Below are 18,968 nucleotides of genomic sequence, written 5' to 3' on the forward strand. Positions count from 1 at the left end.
ATTTTTTCTTGCCGTTAAGCACATGGGGACAGTAACGCAAGTTTCCGAAAAATGCCCGGCAGTTTCCATTTTGTGCCAAAATGGGCGATATATGGGCGTTATACGTCATTTCAGCGGTAAAATGGGCGTTAACTGGGTATTAAGCATCCAAAAAAAGTGGAGGTTCTAGCCCATTGACCCTATGTCAATTTGCTCGTGGTTCAGATAGTAATCCAGAGATTATTACTTTTGTAATTCTGCTTTTTAATTTAGCCCTTAGCTGCTCATAATCCCTCAGCACAACCTCTTAGTATGTCATTGGTACCTGCGTGTACCACGATAAATGGATCTATCCCCTCCCACTCCAAGTTCCTCTCCAGCCCGGAGATGTCCTTAACCCTGGCAGGCAACACAGTCTTCGGGTCTCACGCTCTTGGCTGCAGAGAACAGTATCTATCGCCCTAACTACACTGTCCCCTACCACTACTACATTCCTTTTTACTCCCCCAACTTGAATGGCCCCCTGTACCTTAGGTGCTGTGGTCAGTTTGCTCATCCTCACTGAAGTCCCTGCTCTCGTCCACACAGGCTGCAAGAACTTCCGACCTGTTGGACAAATGCAAGGGCTTAGGCTCCTTCAATGCTATCTTCTGGATCCCCATACCTGTCTCACTCACCCTCCTGTCCCTGACCACGCCACTTCACATTTCTCATCTCAAGAAGGTTGGCATGTATCATTTATACAGGCATCAAACGCTGTGATAATTTGCTCCTGTGTTAAAGATGTTTATCGTTCCTCCAACTGTTGGTTGTGGAGATATTTTGAAATCGGTGAGATGGAAAGCGGTCGTTTTGTGTGTGTCACATTCACACACAACTCAACAGTACCTCTGCACCTAAAGACCCTTCCCCGAGACTGGCCTGACTTCTGTCTGTCCACAGATGCTGCCTGACCTGCTGAATATTTTCCAGTTACCCCACCCCCGATTTTTGTTTTTAGATTTGCAACAAAAGTTTTTTTTCCACACACAGTAACTCTCGTTCGTGCCGCCGATTTGTCCATGTTTAATAATTGAGCCTCCACTGGTCGAGATGTCCCTTTGTTCCTGAGTCGGTTTGTTCATTGCAGTTTGGAGGAAATTGACAAAGTGACAAACTATTTTTTTGTCTGATTGCGCCTCTGCGTAGCGCTTTGGGACGTTTTTCTACCTTAAAGGCGCTACATAAACGCAAGTTTGTAGTTTATAAATATTATCGAGGACTGCACAACCTGAATATATTGAAGCTACGACATTAATGCTATATTTTGGAGTAATTTTCATGAATAAGAATGCAATATGTGGGTACACAATCTGTATTTATCTCAATACTGGGGTTATTACTTATTTGTCACTCTATACGATAACCTAAAGTGCATTATATAAATATAAGTAACACAGTAAAGAAAAAGATTTGAAACCAGATGCTTATCGACAGGAAGCACTGGCCAGTATACAATAAAGCCAGTGCTTTTTTTAACCCTTTTTCATTTTTCCCCCCCATAACAAGGTTTATTTGCATAAACTGCAAAATAACACTCGCCACAAAATACACCGTTTTTATTTTGCAGGACTGCAAGACAGTCAGAAATTCCCCCCTATGTTGGAAGCGCCGGGGACCCTAATACACGCTTTCTTTCTTTCCCCGGTGTTCTGCCCAGCACACCCTAGTGTTCGGACGCCGCAACGTCTATTTAAACAAAAAAATAATAATTTAAAAAAACGGGATCTGTACAGAGAAGGAAGTTCACACGCGATAGGAAGATCGGAGGAGGAGGAAGAAGAAGTTGAGGAACATTCCCCTGGGGAGGGGGAGGGAGTTGGCTTGAGCGAGCGAGCCGCTCCGACCGAGGTGGTAACATTGGGCCATTGTGTGAAGGGAAAGAGAGGAGGAGGGGGTGCTGAGGATAAAGTGTCGAGGAGATCCGGCGGCGATGTAATGCCGGAGAGCTATGCCTTATAGCAATGTTCTTATTCCAGCAAAGCAACATGGCGTCTCAGTGCCCAAGAAGTTTGGACTCTGCAGCCCAGTCTCTGTGTGTCTCCTCTCGCTTGCCTTGTGTGTGGGGGCGGTGGCGGGGCAGCCGGCCTGCTCGCCCTGTCCCACGAACTGTCGCTGCCCACGGTGGGATCTCTCCTGTACGGTCAACTGCTCCAACGCCGGGCTACATCAGGGACCAGGAGTGATGGATCTGCCTCCCAACACCACTGTACTGTAAGTCGTCGCAGATTAGTGCAGCTAACGTGCAAATGATGTGCATTGTGTGTCATTGTTGCAGGGATTGTGCCCCGGGGCTGCAATGTAAAGTCACATTAGGATTCTAGACTCGCCAAGTCACCCCGCTGAGAAGGATGCATGTATTGGAGGCGCTCTACAGTGTAGCGCCAACACTGTCAAAGTGGCATTCTCCTGACTCTTTAGCGCAGAACTTTTAAATACATTGCCACAAAGAATATTGGACAGCACTGAATTAATTGGCCGCTCATTTATTTTTTGCGCAGAACTCTTTAAGCTTCCATAAATCAAACACCTTTTTTTTGTTGCTGTTGTCGATAGCAGGGGTCACAGAACCGTGCGAGACTGTGCTTTAGCTCAGCAACATCGAAAGAATGTGCAACATGTGACGCCCCGGGCTTGGCAAAGTGGTGTTGTTGGTCTTTCTGTCGTCGTTAACTGCCCAGCTAAAACTCCAGCAACTGTTTTCGGGGAGGGGTTGGTGGGAGGATGGGGGCAACTTCAATTAAACACTTGATTCCAAAAAGTTTTTTTTTTAAGTAAGGGCGACTTCATCCAGACAGAACCTTTTGGGGAAAATAAGTGTCAGATTCCGTTTTCCTGTGCGAGAGCTGGAATGTCTAAACGTAATCTAGAAGGAACTCGAATGTCATAAACAGTTTTATACGTTTTACATAAAGCCTCCGTCGAAATCCAGATCGTAACTTTGGGCTGCCTTTGAACCGATCATTGTGGCTTTCCTGAAGTGCACGGATTGTCGCCACTCTTTGCAGCCCATTCATTTCTGTTAATTATTAAGCTCGTATTGTGGCTGCTGTGTGGAATAGGATTTGCATAACCTTTCACTGATTATCTAATGCTCCATGGTTTTGAGATTTATTTAATCTACTACTTTCTTTAAACAACTGAAGGAACAAAATATAATCCGAATTATTATTGGCAAATTCTCTTGGGAAGCTGAATTTAGCCAGGTGGATTGATACTTTTCAGCAAATTAAAAATAATGTCATTTCAGTAAAGTGTACTGCTTGACGAGGTGAAATTTTGGGACGTGGCCTCCGAGTGATATCATTATATAGATTCTCTCCTTCCAAACGTGGCTTGCGGCAAGAGAGATGTATTTGGGCAATGGAACATTAGAAAGTTGCGCTGGTAGTTACAGCTCTGATACTGACAGTGATTGTGAGGAGAGCAATTTGAGGTGATGTATTAGGCGAAGCATTGCCTGGCATTGAATTAGATTGGGTCAGGAATGACTTTGGCTTATTTTACTGTTTTCAAATAGGTTAAATAAGGTCAAGCAGCAACAGGGTTATGTTCTGCTTTTTCTTCTGTTGAGAATTGCTGAGGATTTTTCCTATCCTGCACTTTTCATTTCCTCCAGTTTATAATAGATATACTTACTATAAGAAATATACAAAGACTATTTTGAAGATTTTAGATGGATAACGTATAATAATAGATCACCTGGATTTGTGAAGACCACTGAAATCTCCTGATTATATTGCAGCCATGTTTTATATACATAGTCAGATTATGTTTGTACACTTTCTCATCCCTGATTTCCTTCGCTCCAACATTAATAGCCGTGCCCTCAGCACTGGAAATCTCTCGCTAAACCTCTCTGCCTTTCCACCTCTCGCTCCTCCTTTAAGACGTTCTTTAAAAGCTACCTCTTTGACCAAGCTTTTGGTCACCAGTCCTGATATCTCCTTATGTGGCTCGCTGTCAAATTTAGCTTGATAACACTCCTGTGAAGCGCCTCAGAACGTCTTACTTCATTAACGGTGCTATATAAATAATTGTTGTGTTGTTACCATGCTGTAAAGACCACCACAGTTTGAGATAAAATGCACACCATGACAATCGTTCTGAAAGCGGAAACAGTTGTTCGCCCATGTGGCAGGAAGAGAGGTACAAATGGAGCATTGATGGAAGTTCCCATGTCAGTCATGGCCCATGACAGGATCAGTGAGTGATACGGGAGATATATCATCTTTGGCTGTGAATTTGTGAAATAACCTAGTCACTGTGCAATATAAGTATATCATTTTGAAAACACAAAAGCATGTTCAATATTGAAAGAATTAAAAAGATACTGATCAGTTCAGGAGGGTGGAGGAGAGGATAAAATGACAAGGGTGAATGAATGGAGTCTTCAATTGGTTTGCTCCAGGACACAAACGTATAACACATACAGCTCCCAAAGTAACAATTGTCTCTTAGACAGAGCTGAAGTTCAGCCTCTGATCACGAGTGACTGCACAATCTAAATATAAATTGCTCTGATTCTTCTTGTCAAATAGTCAGTTGATCACAGAGATGAGGCACACATGTTAATCTTGAACAATGGAGCAAGGTGTTGTCAAGGCAGCAACATCATAATGGATTTTAGAGCAGTGAGGTGCAAAATTATGAGAAACTAAAGAATTCATGAGACTATCTTTTTAATACAATGCAGGAAATAACATACATTGTAGGTACGGTGACTTGGAGTGACCCAAGGAAAGGCGACTGAGTCATACTGCTGACTCTGCTGTGGCTAGATTAAGTCTGCATACACGTGCAAGCAGTCATAGACAGAATGCTGCTCAGTGGCATCAACGACACAAATCAGCGAGCCATCAAATAAACAGAGCAGCTCATGGGTCTTGATGTGTTATGGCAGTGGACCTCACGAGACATTATATAACTTGTGGACTGGACCAGACATAATTCCCTCTCATATGTTTTGTAATGGCTGCTGCTCATATAAATGTAATATTTACAAATAAAATAACATTGAGAAAATTTGTTACAGCTTCCAACAGATTCTCAGCTATCTTTTGCAACAATCAATCTTCTGCATTATTTTGTATTTGACGGGCTTTGCTTTTCAGGCTCGCCATTTAGTAATCATCAGAAAATGAACATGTAATGACAAATGGCCAATTGGCTCATCAGGTTAATTCTTTCCATAGACCATATATAATCTACTCTTTCATGTCTCTAAACCAACCCATTTAGCCTTCTGAAGGTAAGATTTGTGTAATACTCCCTGGTCTCTGAAGTGAAACATGCATTGGACTCAGAACAATTCCCCCGAGCACAATACTGGTTGCTGCCCCACACAAAGCTAATTTTTTCCTATTTAAGAACATCTCTGCTTTCCATTACCAACTCAATTCAATCCAGCCAATTTACTTAAGATTCTTTGAAAGTCTCACATGTGGAACTTTTATCAAAAGCCTTCTGAAACTGGAATAAGTTATACTCTACTGGATATTCCTCTGTCACTAATTGAGTTACCACCTCAAAGAAGTCCAGTAATTTAATGAGGCATGACCCAATGCTTTAAAATGATTCAATGCCTTATTACAGTAATGCTCTGGACAAGATCATGAAAATTACAATGCTCAAAGGAGCTACTGAGCTTCAAAGAGATTAAAAAGGAAAGATACATAAAATATATAAGTTGTTTAGTATTTTACTTTGAACCCTTAGAGGGATATGTGTGTTGTTCGAGGTGAGGGACATCATTGTTGTGCAAATGAAACATTGTCCGTCAGGCTGGGAGGGGGTAGGTACTAAGGGGGTGAAATTCCCATGTTGTGCGCCTCCCGTTAATGCCTCTGGGGGGTGCTAATAGGACGCGAACCTGTTTTTGCCTGGGGGGAGGGTCGTTACCGGCTGCTGTGAAATTGCACGTTAGCGGAGGCACTAACACGGTAGGGCTGTGCCCCAGGCCACTGCGCAACCGCCGATTACGTCATTGCAGTGCGTGGCAACCCATATCTGCCCTGTGATGGAAATTGGACAGCGCCCTGTGAGGCCGCCGTGAGCAGTGTCAGAGCCAGCCTCGCGGGTCGCGAACCGCCCGACCTCTGCTCCCGGGGCGGAAGTTAAAGGGGAGGTGCGCTGAGCTGCACGCCACCATTTTGTCGTTTTGACCGACTCACCGGTCGGCCCGACTTGCTGCTCCGTGGCGTGGTCCGGGCCGCCATCGTGCAGCCTGGCTCTCAATTTGGGTGCTGGGCTGCAGCCACAGCACCATGCCGCCCTGGTGGCCCAGTGGAGGCCATCGGAGTCCCTGCAGAGAGTGTAGCGGCCCTCCCCTTTAACGGAAGGGGAGGGGCGTTGAAACAAGTCAGTGCTATGCGGAGAAGCCACGTAGGGACACCTATCCCGCACGAATAGTGCCCCGGATACCACTCCAACAGGAAATGGAGCACGTGACATTGCGCTCCACTTCCTGTGAGGGGCGGTAACCTGAATTTTGCGGCCGGGGCGGGACTTCTGTGCCAGGTGCAGGAAGTCTATGCCCGACTGGGTTACCGTACCCTAAGTTTTCTCTCTTCTGATATCTGTGCCATGGCCTCCTAGAAGCATACCTCAGCATGAGTCAGAGCCTTCAGGAGAGGAGGGGAGAAAATACAATTTTTGTCACTGACACCACTTTACCCCCTTCACTACCTCCTCCCAGTTTTAATTTCCTTCGCTTACTCACATTATTGCACCAATAGAAAAATGTAAGAAAAATATCCATGTACAAACAGCCTGTTGATAAATTGAGCAGTTTATATTTGCATTGATCCACACAGGGAAAAAAAAATCATTGATATATCTTTGGAGTGATTATACATTTAAGAAAATATGCTTGTTATTTTATGTCACAACTTGAAATATTAAAAGATCTTCAAAAATATTGTACAATCAACATTCCCATCCCTCAGAGAGAATTCCAATTACTGCACTCAATGTGACTGATTGGGAATACACAATTAAGAAGTGAGATTGGATTACAGAGATTATATTATCAATAATTACCAATAGAAATCTATTGCCACTAAACCAGGGGACTGTCATTTGACATTTGAAACAATTTGAGTGCAGGCAAAGCTATTGATTAATCACAATAAGGTGTTGTGTACAAAAAGGAATCTTCATGACATTGCTTTTCACAAACTTGCTGATCAGAAGTGTGAGTCCCAGCTTTTTGAAGTTCGATGTTGGCAAGCCAGTAGAGATAACATTTCCCATTTACGGTTTATGCCTTGAGGTACTGTGTGTCGCATAGGGTGGGCATATAGCAGTGGTCAGTAGATTTGCTTTTAGTTGTGTTCTTCATGCTATCCTTTGTCAATGGGATTGGATGGTTCAGCCACAGAGAGTTCCACAAATGCCATTAAAGAAAGAATTTGCATTATATAGCGTTTTTCATGACCTCAGGTGGTCCCAAACACGTTGCAGCCAATTCATTACATGTTTGAAGTGTAGTCACTGTTGTAATGTAGGAAACGTGGCAGCCAATTTGCACACACCAAAGTCCCACAAACAGCAATGTGATAATGACCAGATAATCTATTTCAGTGATGTTGGTTGAGTGATAAAGATTGGCAAGGGCACAGGGGAGAACTTCCCTGCTCGTCTTTGAAATAGTGCCATGGTTTCTTTTACATCCACCTGAGAGGGTAGACAGGGCCTCAGTTTAAAGTCTCATCCAAAAGATGGCACCTCCGACAGTGTGGCACCTCCCTCATTACTGGAGTGTCAACCTAGATTTTGTGCTCAAGTCCTTGAAGTGGGACTTGAATCCGCAACCTTCTGAATCAGAGCCAAGTGTGCTACCACTGAGCCACGGCTGACCATTGATGCCATTCCGATTTAAACAACCACTATTATACACGCACAGATAATGAACAGTGGAATTACTCAGACAGTTATCCTCTTTATCTCGCACAAGCCTAGTAAACAAGCGCAGATATGTGTACACACCTGTTGTATGGAAGGAGCTGGATAAGGGATAATGTAAACATAATATTCTGAAGAATAGACCACTGCGACAAATATGAAAATACAGCACATCCTGTAGTTCCCCAGAGGTATATTTCAGCATCTGATCAATGGGAGACCAGAAAGTGAATACTTAAAATTGGGATAAAGGCTGTCCAAAGGAGAATGCCTTTGAATTTTATGAAGGGTTTGGCTCTGATATTCGATGTGGACATTGTCAATTAACACAGAATTTTGAGATGTTGCTACCTCAGCTCATGTATTCCTGGCACAAACATGGATGACTGGGTTAAGCACCGGCAGCACTTGTAGTGCTACTGCAGTCATAACCCTGCAGAGGACTGGGAGTCCCACTGTCCTGTGGGCGGGTGGACTTTGGAATGGAGGAGGACATTCTCATCAAACTGCTCAACAGGAACTGAATGTGTAGAATAAAGGAACTGGTGGCAGTTTAAGCAGAACCACAAGGGAGCAAACTGACTGCCACTGAATCGTGCCGTTCCTACTGAAATGACATATTGTGCACTTAATTTTATATTTCATTAAATAATTAATCAACAATGCCTTGTACACATTACTGTTTACTTCTTCATACTGAGGCCAATCTGCCATAGAGCCACTTAAGGGACTGTGGAATGTGCTATATTTTTATACCTATTTCAATGGTCCATTCTTCAGCTAACCATGGTTAGACTATCTCAGACTCAACTCTGTCTATGCAGCAGGTGTGTGCTCATATCTGTGAGTGTTTACTGGTCAATCACTATCTGCCACTTTCTTTTCACTGAAGAAATGTTTTTTTCACTAAAGAAAAACTTGCATTTATATAGTGCTTTCTACAACCTCAGGGCATCCCAATGTGCTTTACAGCCAATTAATTATTTTTCGAGTTGTAGACACTGTTGCCATGTCGGAAATGTGGCAGCCAATTTGTGCGCAGCAAGCTGCCATAAACAGAAATGTGATAACGACCAGATAACTTGTTTTAGGGATGCTCATTAAGGGATAAATATTGGCCAGGACATCAGGAAGAACTCCCCAGGTCTTTTTATTCTATTTGAAAACCACTGTGTAAAGAATCCCAGATTCCAGGAATCAGAGGCATTATAGATCCATGAAAATTCAGCTCTGTGATTCTGCTGTTGGGATAAGCGAGCCAGTTTTGTTTTGTAATTATGGGGAGCTGGTTAAGTGCACGAGCAAGACTACACCAATACAAATTACATTGGTGAAGTCTTACTTCTTCATACTGAGATGAATCTGACATAGAGCCACTTAGGAGATCATGGGATGTGCTACATTTTTATACCTATTTCAATGGGTACCATTCTTCAGCTAATCATGGTTAGACTATCTCATGTTCAACTCCTTCTGTGTAGCAGCTGTGTGCTCATATCTGTGAGTGTTTACTGGAGCATAATGGAGCATTTGTTGTAGTTGAGAACTCTGTGTTCTTCCAATTTTAGCCTCTTGCGCATCCCCCACTTCCTTCGCCCCACCATTGGTGGCCGTGTCTTCAGTCTTCGAGGCCTTAAACTGTGGAATTCCCCCCCCCCGTCCCCCCAAATCTTTCTGACTATCTACCTCTCTCTCCTTCATTAAGATGCTGCTTAAAACTACCTCTTTGACCAAGCATTTAGTCACCTGTCCTAATGTTTTGTTCTTCGACTCGTTGTCAATTTTTGCCTGATTGCGCTCCTCTGTAAAGCCCCTTGGCATGTTTTACTACGTTAAAGGCGCTGTATAAATGCAAGATGTTGTAGTGTATTTGGATTCCAGACTGGTAAGAAAAGAAGTGCTTTTCGCAAATACTTAAGAATGTGAGATTGCATATAATGGGAAACATTTGGAGTACTCAAAATCCGATAAATATGGAGAGGAAATAGCAAGGACACAGAAGCCAAAAACTAAGACTTGAGCAGGCTAAACCGAAGCAAAGAATATACAGTGTCTGATCTCGGAACATGATGTAATGTCTACGGACTGGATAATGAATGTACCTTATGGCATGGCTCAAACGATTAAAAACAGAAAAGAAAAATATATAGCTTTACTCATGCACGGGATTGTCTGCCTGGTTTTAACTGGCTTGTTTACCGGGAACACAGCATTTTATTCACGCACCAGTGGCCATGATTCCACTGGCTTGCCTGCTGACTTCACTGGAGCTGGGTTTCCCAGTTAAAAAAAATGTTCTGTGATGGGACACATTGTTCGATGCACTTGACTGGAACGGGCCTTTGCAGTTCTAACACCCACCGAACATCTTTCATGTTGAGACACCTGCCCCCAATGAATGAGCACAAAAGTGGCAACTCACCCACATCCTTGTGCTGAAACAATGCGGTGGTACAGGTACAAGCTGAACTGATACACAAGAGGTTTTGTATCAAGCCTATTTTTACACTCATTTCAGAACACCGAGAAAATTTGTTTCAACTAACTTATTGAATGTTATCATTTTGTAAACACGATTGCGATCCGCTTTAAAGGCTAAAACTCAAGTCCCATTGTGCATCATCTGCGATCACTGCAGTCTTAACTGTCACTAATCAGTAAGCTCTGTTTACAAAGACTCATTCAATATGAATCTGAATTAGTCACTGATCCCAGTCAAGGTCCATCGTATAACTGATGTCAATCAATTCAAAGCAGACTCTGCACAAAAAGAAGAATAAAGATTTATTCAATGACCTATTGAGCTGCAGAAAATGAGATGTAGTACCATGTATTAAGGCTGCATTTCGTTACCTGCATGGTTACAGTAGTAATCACTTGCATATTGGTATGTTAGCCTTTATTGCAAAAGGTTTGGAGTAACATAGGAACAGGAGTAGGCCATTGAGCCCCTCGAGCCTGTTTCGCCATTCAATGAGATCATGACTGATCTGCGACCTAACTCCATACACCCGCTTTAGCCTCATATCCCTTAATACTTTGGGTTAACAAAAATCTTATCAATCTCACATCTCAAATTAACAATTGATCTAGCTGTTTGTAAAAGAGAGTTCCAAACTTCTACCATCCTTTGTGTGTAAAATTGTTTCCTTATTTCACTCCTGAAAGGCCTTACGCTAATCTTTAGACTCCCCAACCAGTGGAAATAGTTTCTCTCTACCTATCTGTTACCGTTAATATCTTGAAAACTTCGATCGGGTCACCCCTTAACCTTCTAAATTGTAGGGAATACATCTCTAATTTGTGTAATCTCTCCTCGTAATTTAACCCTTGAAGTCCGGGTATCATTCTGGTTAACCTATACTGCACTCCCTCCAAGGCCAATATAACCTTCCTAAGCTGTGGTGCCCAGAACTGCTCACAGTACTCCAGGTGTGGCTTAACCAGGTATAAGAGTATAGAGGAGGGGTCATCGACCTGAAACGTTAACTCTGTTTGTCTCTCCACAGATGCTGCCTGACGCACTGAGATTTCCAGCATTTTCTGTTTTTATTTCAGATTCCAACATCCGCAGCATTTTGCTTCTGTATAAGAGTATAGAAGTTTAATTCAATGATATAGGGTCTTGGTGAGACCACACCTGGAGTAATGTGCAGAGTTTTGCATAGACTTGCCTTAGAGGGAGTGCAACAAAGATTCACCAGATTGATTCCTGGGATGGGGTTAGGCCTATATTCCTAGAATTGAGAAGAATGAGAGGTAATCCCATTGAAACATATAAAATTCTTAAGGGGCTTGACAGGGTAGATGCTGGGAGGATATTTTCTCTGGCTGGGGAGTCTAGAACTAGGGGTTACAGTCTTAGAATAAGGGATCAGCCATTTAGGACTGAGATAGGGAGACATTTCTTTACTCAAAGGATTGTGAATCTTTGGAATTCTTTCCTCAGAAGGCTGTGGATACTCAGTCGTTGAGTATATTCAAGGCAGAGTTCGATAGATTTTTGGACACTAAGGGATATGGGGATATTGCAGGAAGGTGGAATTGAGGTAGAAGATCAGCCATGATCTTATTGAATGGCAGAGGGGGCTCGAAGGGCCGAATGGCCTACTCCTGTTCTTATTTCCTATGTTCTTATATTGTGAATAGAGCATGTAGGATTACATGCGTGTTACTGTAGTTCCATGCGCACTGTGAAAGGGCTGTATAGTTTTACATGTACTCCAATGTGTGCACACTGCAAAAGAGGTATGTAATGTTAAATACATATGCACTGTAATTCCTTGCAAAAAAGAAAAAAAACTTGCATTTATACACCGCCTTTCGTGACCTCAGGACCTCCCAAAGCACTTTACAACCTTCTGAAGTGTAGTCACTGATGTAATGTATAAATGTGGCAGTCAATTTGTACACAGCAAGGTGCCGCAAACAGCAGTGCGATAATGACCAGATCATCTGTTTTCGTCATTTGGTTGAGGGATAAATATTGGTCAGGACACTGGAGAGAACTTCCCTACTTTTCTTCAAAATAGTTCCATGGAATCTTTTACGTCCACCTCAGAGGGCAGTTGGGTCCTCGGTTTAATGTCTCATCCAAAAGACGGCACCTCCGACAGTGCGGTACTACCATCAGTACTGTAGTGTGAGTGTCAGCCTCGATTAAGTCTGTGGAGTGGGACTTAAATCCATGACCTTCTGACTCAGAGGCAAGAATGCTACCCTTGAGCCACAGCTGACATCATATGTACTGTAATCCCATGCACTGTAAAAGACGTTACATTTGCACCATAATTCCACACACGCCTGCCTACTCTGAAAGGCAGACAAAAAAATACATGCATATACATAGGAGCTGAAATTGATGGCCTTACCGCCCACGGCCGCCCACTGCCGCCAACATTCCTCTGGTCGAACCGCCCAGTGCCACTTTCATCATGGCTTGGAGCGGGCTGGAGGGAAGAGCCGTCATCAGCGAACGGCCAATGCGCGTAAATGCACTCCCGCCCGCTGAGATGCCATATTCATGCTGGCGGGAGTCGGCGGCAAGACGGCGGTGAACCATTGAGTGCAGGCAGTTCTGTCCTCAAGGGTAAGGGTAAAGATGCTGTAAAAAAGGTTAGTGAAGTTTATTTAAATTATTTCTTTACCTGGATGGGATCCCTTGAAGGCCATCAGCTATTTTTTTTTGTTTTTGATGCTTTTTATTTTTAGTTCTTCGACCCTCCGTGGGCCCGATTCCATCCTCGGTGGTACTTGGGTGGCAAGCGCCTTTGCCGCCGGGAATGAAAGCTCCTGTCGGCTGCTGCCCAGATTGGCGGCGTACGACGCAGATTTGCCGCCCGTCAACCTTCAAGGGACCTGGGCGATGAAAATCTCGGCCAAAGAACTGTCAGAGACCTTGGCGGCCATCGCTGGCCCTTTGGGTAGCACTTGGGCGGGTGGAGGCCTTCATCAAATTCGGACCCATAGTGCCTTTCACAACTGTAGGACATCCCAAATTGCTTTACAGCCAATGAAGTACTTTAAAAAAATTAAATATAGTATCTGTTGTATTGTAGGAAACCAAGTTGTCAGATTGTATAATTCAGGCTAAAACAAATACAGGTTCAACCTCCCTCATCCAGAACTCCCTTATCTGGAACCACCCCTTGTCCAGAACGATTCCAGTCCACCAGGTGGCGCATTTGCAGAACTCCGACATGAACAAATTGAAGTCCTTCCTCGCTGCCGACTCCCGCAATCACTGGCCTGACCCCGCGATCCACCGTCGCCACCCCCCCCCCTCCCCCATGATCTCTCTGCCGAACTCCCAGCCCCAAGCCAGCCAGCCCTTACTCAGTACCTGTACCGTCCAACTTAACGTGACCACCCCTCGCCCGGAAAAATCCCTTATCCAGAACAGGCCAGGTCCCAAGGGTTCCGGATAAGGGAGGTTCAACCTGTAGTTAAGTTTATTTGCAAGATGTATAATTGCATAGGAGCAAAATGATTACAATAAATAATCAGTAAACCATGTTTTAAATTCAAAATAATATTTTTCAAATCTTATAGTCCTTTTTAGAATCTTTTAGCAGAGGGTTTGGTAAATGTTCTTTCACTCTGGAATGCTGTTTCAAAGCCATGAATGGAAGCAAATGAATGATACAACAGATGTGAAGCAGCTGTTACACTACTCCCACAGGCTTCCAACACCTTAGTTTGAAGCAATCGTATTGCAATAGACATGTGACTTTGAAGGTGATCAAGATTCATTCTTGACAGGTAGGTGATTAGAACATTAGTTAGTTCTATCATCAAGCGGATGGGATGCAAACTGCTGCCTTTGGACTATCTCGTGAGTTGTTTCTAAGCCTGGAACAAAGTCTTTTGGAATTTGCATCTGCCGTTCCGCTCACTTTAATGGTTGCACCGGTTAGGCAGCGATTTCAATCTAACTCCATGGAGACAAATTATCGTACATTATCACTTCGACAGCCTGAAGTACAAGCTAAACAAATTTGATCTGATTGCATTCTGATTCCAGGTTGTCCCATTGAAAATGGTGGGCTACCTCCCATGGAAACTAACTCCTATCTCCAGATGGTGCTTTTGTCATGCTTTATTCCATGAACCAAGACTACTTTTCGGAATGTAGCTAACAGATGTTCAATTTCAAGTCACAAGAATTGATCTATTAAAAATAAAACACAGAAAGTTGTCAAGCTCTGCTTCTGTAACACTTCCTATGAATCATTTGCCATTCAGCAATGTACACACTGTAAGCAACCACCTTCATCCAGAAGTGCCGAGTGGATGATCCATATCGGCCTCCTCCTGAGATCCCCAACATCACAGAAGCCAGTCTTCAGCCAATTCGATTCACTCCACGTGATATCAAGAAATGACTGAATGCAGTGGAAACAGCAATGGCAATGAGCCCCAATAACATCCTGACTGTTGTGCTGAAGACTTGTGCTCCAGAACTAGCCATGCCTCCAGCCAAGCTGTTCCAGTACAGCTTCAACACTGGCATCTACCCGACAATGTGCAAAATTGCCCAGGTATGTCCTGTCCACAAAAAGCAGGACAAATCCAATCCAGCCAATTACCGCCCCATCAATCTACTCTCATTCATCAACACTGTTATCAAGCGGCATTTATTCATCAATAACCTGCTCACCGATGCTCAGTTTGGGTTCCACCTGAATGATACAATCTGAAATCTTGTTTATGGGTGAAGTAGGGTGAGCCACACTTAACAACAACAACTTGCATTTATTTAGCGCCTTTAAAGTAATTAAGCATCCCATGGCACTTCACAGGATCATTATCAGACCATAATTGACACAGAGCCACATTTTCTTCGCTCCATCACTGGTGGCTGTGCCTCATGCTGCCTAGGCCCATAGCTCTGGAATTCCCTCCCTAAACCTCTCCGCCTTGCTCTCCTCCTTAAAACCAAACTCTTGGACCAAGCTCTTTGTCAGCTGTCCAAATATCTCCTTATGTGGCTCGGTGCTTTACTAAGTTAAAGATGCTATAATAATGCAAGTTATTGTTGTTATTCCCATTCTCAGCATGCAGTAAACAGAGATCGATTGAATGCCCGGTATATGGAATACAAGGAGGAAAAACCTAAACAGTGGAGAAAAGGAAAGCAAAAAATGAAAAATTCCATGTGATACGTCCTTACTATACAGTATAAATGCACACGAGGCCCATGCTTGAGAGAAGGTCAGTCTGTGACCTGTCCTTTATTCCTTAACACTCAAGTGATGGAAGTGGGTGGAGCTTCCCCTTTTATATCTGAAGGTCTAGGTTAGGAGTGTCTCCCACAAGTTCACCACCTAGTGGTCAGTGTTCTCACAGTGTACAACTTAGGTCAGATTATACATGGGTTACAACGCTGGTTGAATACATGACACCATGATTATTTTAAGGGGGAAAAAAGTGGCAAATCTTTTTTGGCTAGGCCACAAGAGTATTGTTCTTTGTTGTCATGGTGATGTGACGTGCAGATGATGTGATGCACAAGTGCTATCATTTTTATTATTGTGTTGTCATTTGTTAACAAATAGGATTTTTTAAAAAAGTGTTATTTCATGACCAGACCTCTCCTTCATAAACTGTAACTCAGTCACAGTGACCTTCCTTTATGATATATAGGAATTTGAGGAGAAGCAAAAAAAATGTCAAATTTCAAAGATTTATTTCAGTTATTTCTGGAGCACGGCTGGAAAAGTCTGGTTTATAATACAGCGGCTATTTACCACCAGGGAGACGCCATTCCCTTTCTCCCTTTCAGTGCGCTCTGTTTTAGGATGACCTAATTGTAGGCAGCTTGTGCGCTATAGATGCTGTAAGACTTTCCACAGAAAGTTGGCTCGTACCATTTTTTTTAAAGAAGAAAACGTCTGCTTTGCTTAGGAGACCAAATAAACCTCTGGAACGTTTGATAGTGTAGACAGACAGTGCAGAGTGGCTCCAATGATGTCATCCTTCCCAGAATGCACCATAAACTGACCGCATCCCTCCCCCAGCAATGAAGAAAATGTGTTAGAAACCGGGAACACTGGGCAGGTAAATTAGTTTGTGAACAAATTATTCAGACTCCTCTTTAAAATAAATAGTTTCATGAATGGATCTTCCATCATGTGAATTGCTTTGTCCTCCTTATTTTAGCAAAAGTTAGAAAATTGGCTCACTGCACAGGTTATGGCTGTTCATCTCGACATTTGTTAATGATTAGGGCTATTGAAAAGAAAGACCTTGCATTTCTATAGCGTCGTTTACAACCTCAGGACGTCCCAAAGCCCTTTATGACCTGTGAAGTACTTTTGAAGTGTAGTCACTCATGCAATGTAGGAATTTGATCTATTGGAGCAATTTATCATACAGAATCTGGTCTTTTTCACTGGCTTCCAAGAACATTCAGGTGCACTCTGCATCTGCCACACAGCCCCCTCTGATGCATTAAAACACAAGAATGTTGTAAAATGTACAAAGAAATGGGCCTGTAGAATGTTTACACTCTGCATTCAAAATAAACCAAATCCTACATAATATACTATGCTTAAATGCAACTGATTATATGTATGGGACCTCTGGTAGGGGTCCCAGGTAAGTAGGCTGTGCGTTAAGCTGCCCTTGGCAATGGGCCAACCTGTCTTTGCTTGTTGGTAAGGAGGAACAGAGCCGGGGGGAAGGGGACGGGAGAAAGAAAGAACTGACCACATACACAAGTCTCTAATCGAGCCTCCTCCCACCTTAGTTCATCTAACCCTATTAACACATTCTTCTAAAGCTTCCCTTTAAATGCTGCGGATGCTGGAAATCTGAAATAAAACAGAAAATGGTGGAAGCACTCAGCAGGTCAGGCAGCGTCTGTGGAGAGAGAAAGAAGGCGAGGTTCACATCAGAATGAGAACACTGGGCAGGTAAGTTAGTTTGTGAACAAGTTATTCAGACCCCTCTTTAAAAAAGATAGTTTCATGAATGGATCTCCCATCACGTGAATTGCTTTGTCCTCCTTATTTTAGCAAAAGTTAGAAAATTGGCTCACCGCACAGGTTATGGCCATTCATCTCGCCATGAAGCATTAACTCTGTTTCTCTCTCCACAAATGTTTCCTGACCTGCTGACTGCCAGCATTTATTTCAGATTTCCAGAATCCGCAGTATTTTGCTTTTGAGCTTATAAGGAGGAACGGCGTCAGGGGAAAGGGGACAGGGGAAAGAAACTGACTACATACACAAGAAAAGAAACAGTAAGGTCTGTAAAGTGATTAGGTGGAGAAAAGGAGATGATTAAATGACAGAAGTGATAATAACATAGGAAAAAGGGAGCATGATGAGAGAAATTAAATACATTTACGATACTCAGAGGATGTGCGAATGGCTAAAGCAGAATAGCAGAGGGGAACGGAAGCATGGAAAACTGGCAGGTTTCAGTGGCTCGGGAGTGCATATAGGAACTCTTCAATCTTCTATACAGGGAATACAAGCCATGTTGATGTAACCTGTCCTCATAATGTAACCCTCTAAGCCCCGGTATCATTCTGCTGTGGCAGGAATAGGCAGGTTGACACCAGGGGTTAAGTGGATGATCAATGCAGAACTTTATACAACATTATTTAGGGTACTGTAAAATAGCCCTCATTTTGATCTTTAATCACAATAAACTGCAGCAAATATGGCTTGGGTTCAAAATATTGTCCGCCAAAGTGGTGATGTCAGCAAGCTTTAAACTAGATTGTACAATGGGAAAATGTACGAAACTGTGTGTTTCTGGAAAACTTTACTGGCAACTGTTTACAGTTGTTCTTGGGCTGTGTCCCCCGACAGAGGGGGAACAGGATAATCCAGTACCTGATCCTAATCACTAACCAGTTGAAAAGTGCTTGTATGTGTGTGGATATTGGGTTATCGGGATTGATAACTTTCAGCGCGAGCCGCTCCAAGGGTGCGACAACTTCGAGGTGGGCGACTGGGTGATGTCATCAAAACTCAGGTCGCCGTTTGGAGCGTGGACAGGGTCATCGGTGGGGCCCATGAGCGGCGCGAGATCGTGGCGGAAGTGCGGTGAATGATAAAGGCGGAGAAGCAGCGAGAGATCGAGGCAGAAAGGTGGCAAATGATCGGGGCGGAGGAACGATGAGAGATCGGGGCTGAGATTCGGCGAGTGATCGTGGCGGAGGTGCGGCGAATGTTTTGTGGTGGAAGAGCAGCGAGAGATCATGGTGGAGGTGCGGCAAATGAGTGGGCTTAGAAGAGCCAAGGGCCCAGGGGCAGCACTGTGATATGTGTGCGCACTAGGTCCGTGCAGCAGAGCAGGTTTCCAGTCGTCCCGGTTAACCCTTGCCACTGGATAAAGGCCTAGCTCTGTCAAGCCCATGTGGTGGCTGATGTACAACAGCCACTAAACGTTAAAAAAATCCACGCACAGGCATCTTCCACCCCTGGAGTTCAGGACTGGAATATCAGGTCCTCCATTGAAACATCTGCAAACTCATCCCTTTTGGTGTGGAAGCAAGCCATCCTCGTTTGAGGGACCGCCTATGACGAGAC

General features: G+C 43.6%; 1 protein-coding gene across 1 annotated transcript in view; it reads left to right on the forward strand.

Moving 5' to 3' along the window:
• Positions 1-1,832: 1,832 nt before the first annotated feature.
• Positions 1,833-18,968, forward strand: part of pkd1a (polycystic kidney disease 1a) — a 191,551-nt gene continuing 174,415 nt past the window's right edge. The window contains exon 1 of the mRNA XM_070901126.1: positions 1,833-2,232. Coding sequence (XP_070757227.1) covers positions 1,970-2,232 — 263 coding nt within the window. The 5' untranslated portion in view covers positions 1,833-1,969. The remainder of the gene's footprint in view (positions 2,233-18,968) is intronic.

This window comes from Pristiophorus japonicus, chromosome 15 (assembly GCF_044704955.1).
Source record: "Pristiophorus japonicus isolate sPriJap1 chromosome 15, sPriJap1.hap1, whole genome shotgun sequence".
Classification (NCBI taxonomy): Eukaryota; Metazoa; Chordata; class Chondrichthyes; family Pristiophoridae; genus Pristiophorus; species Pristiophorus japonicus.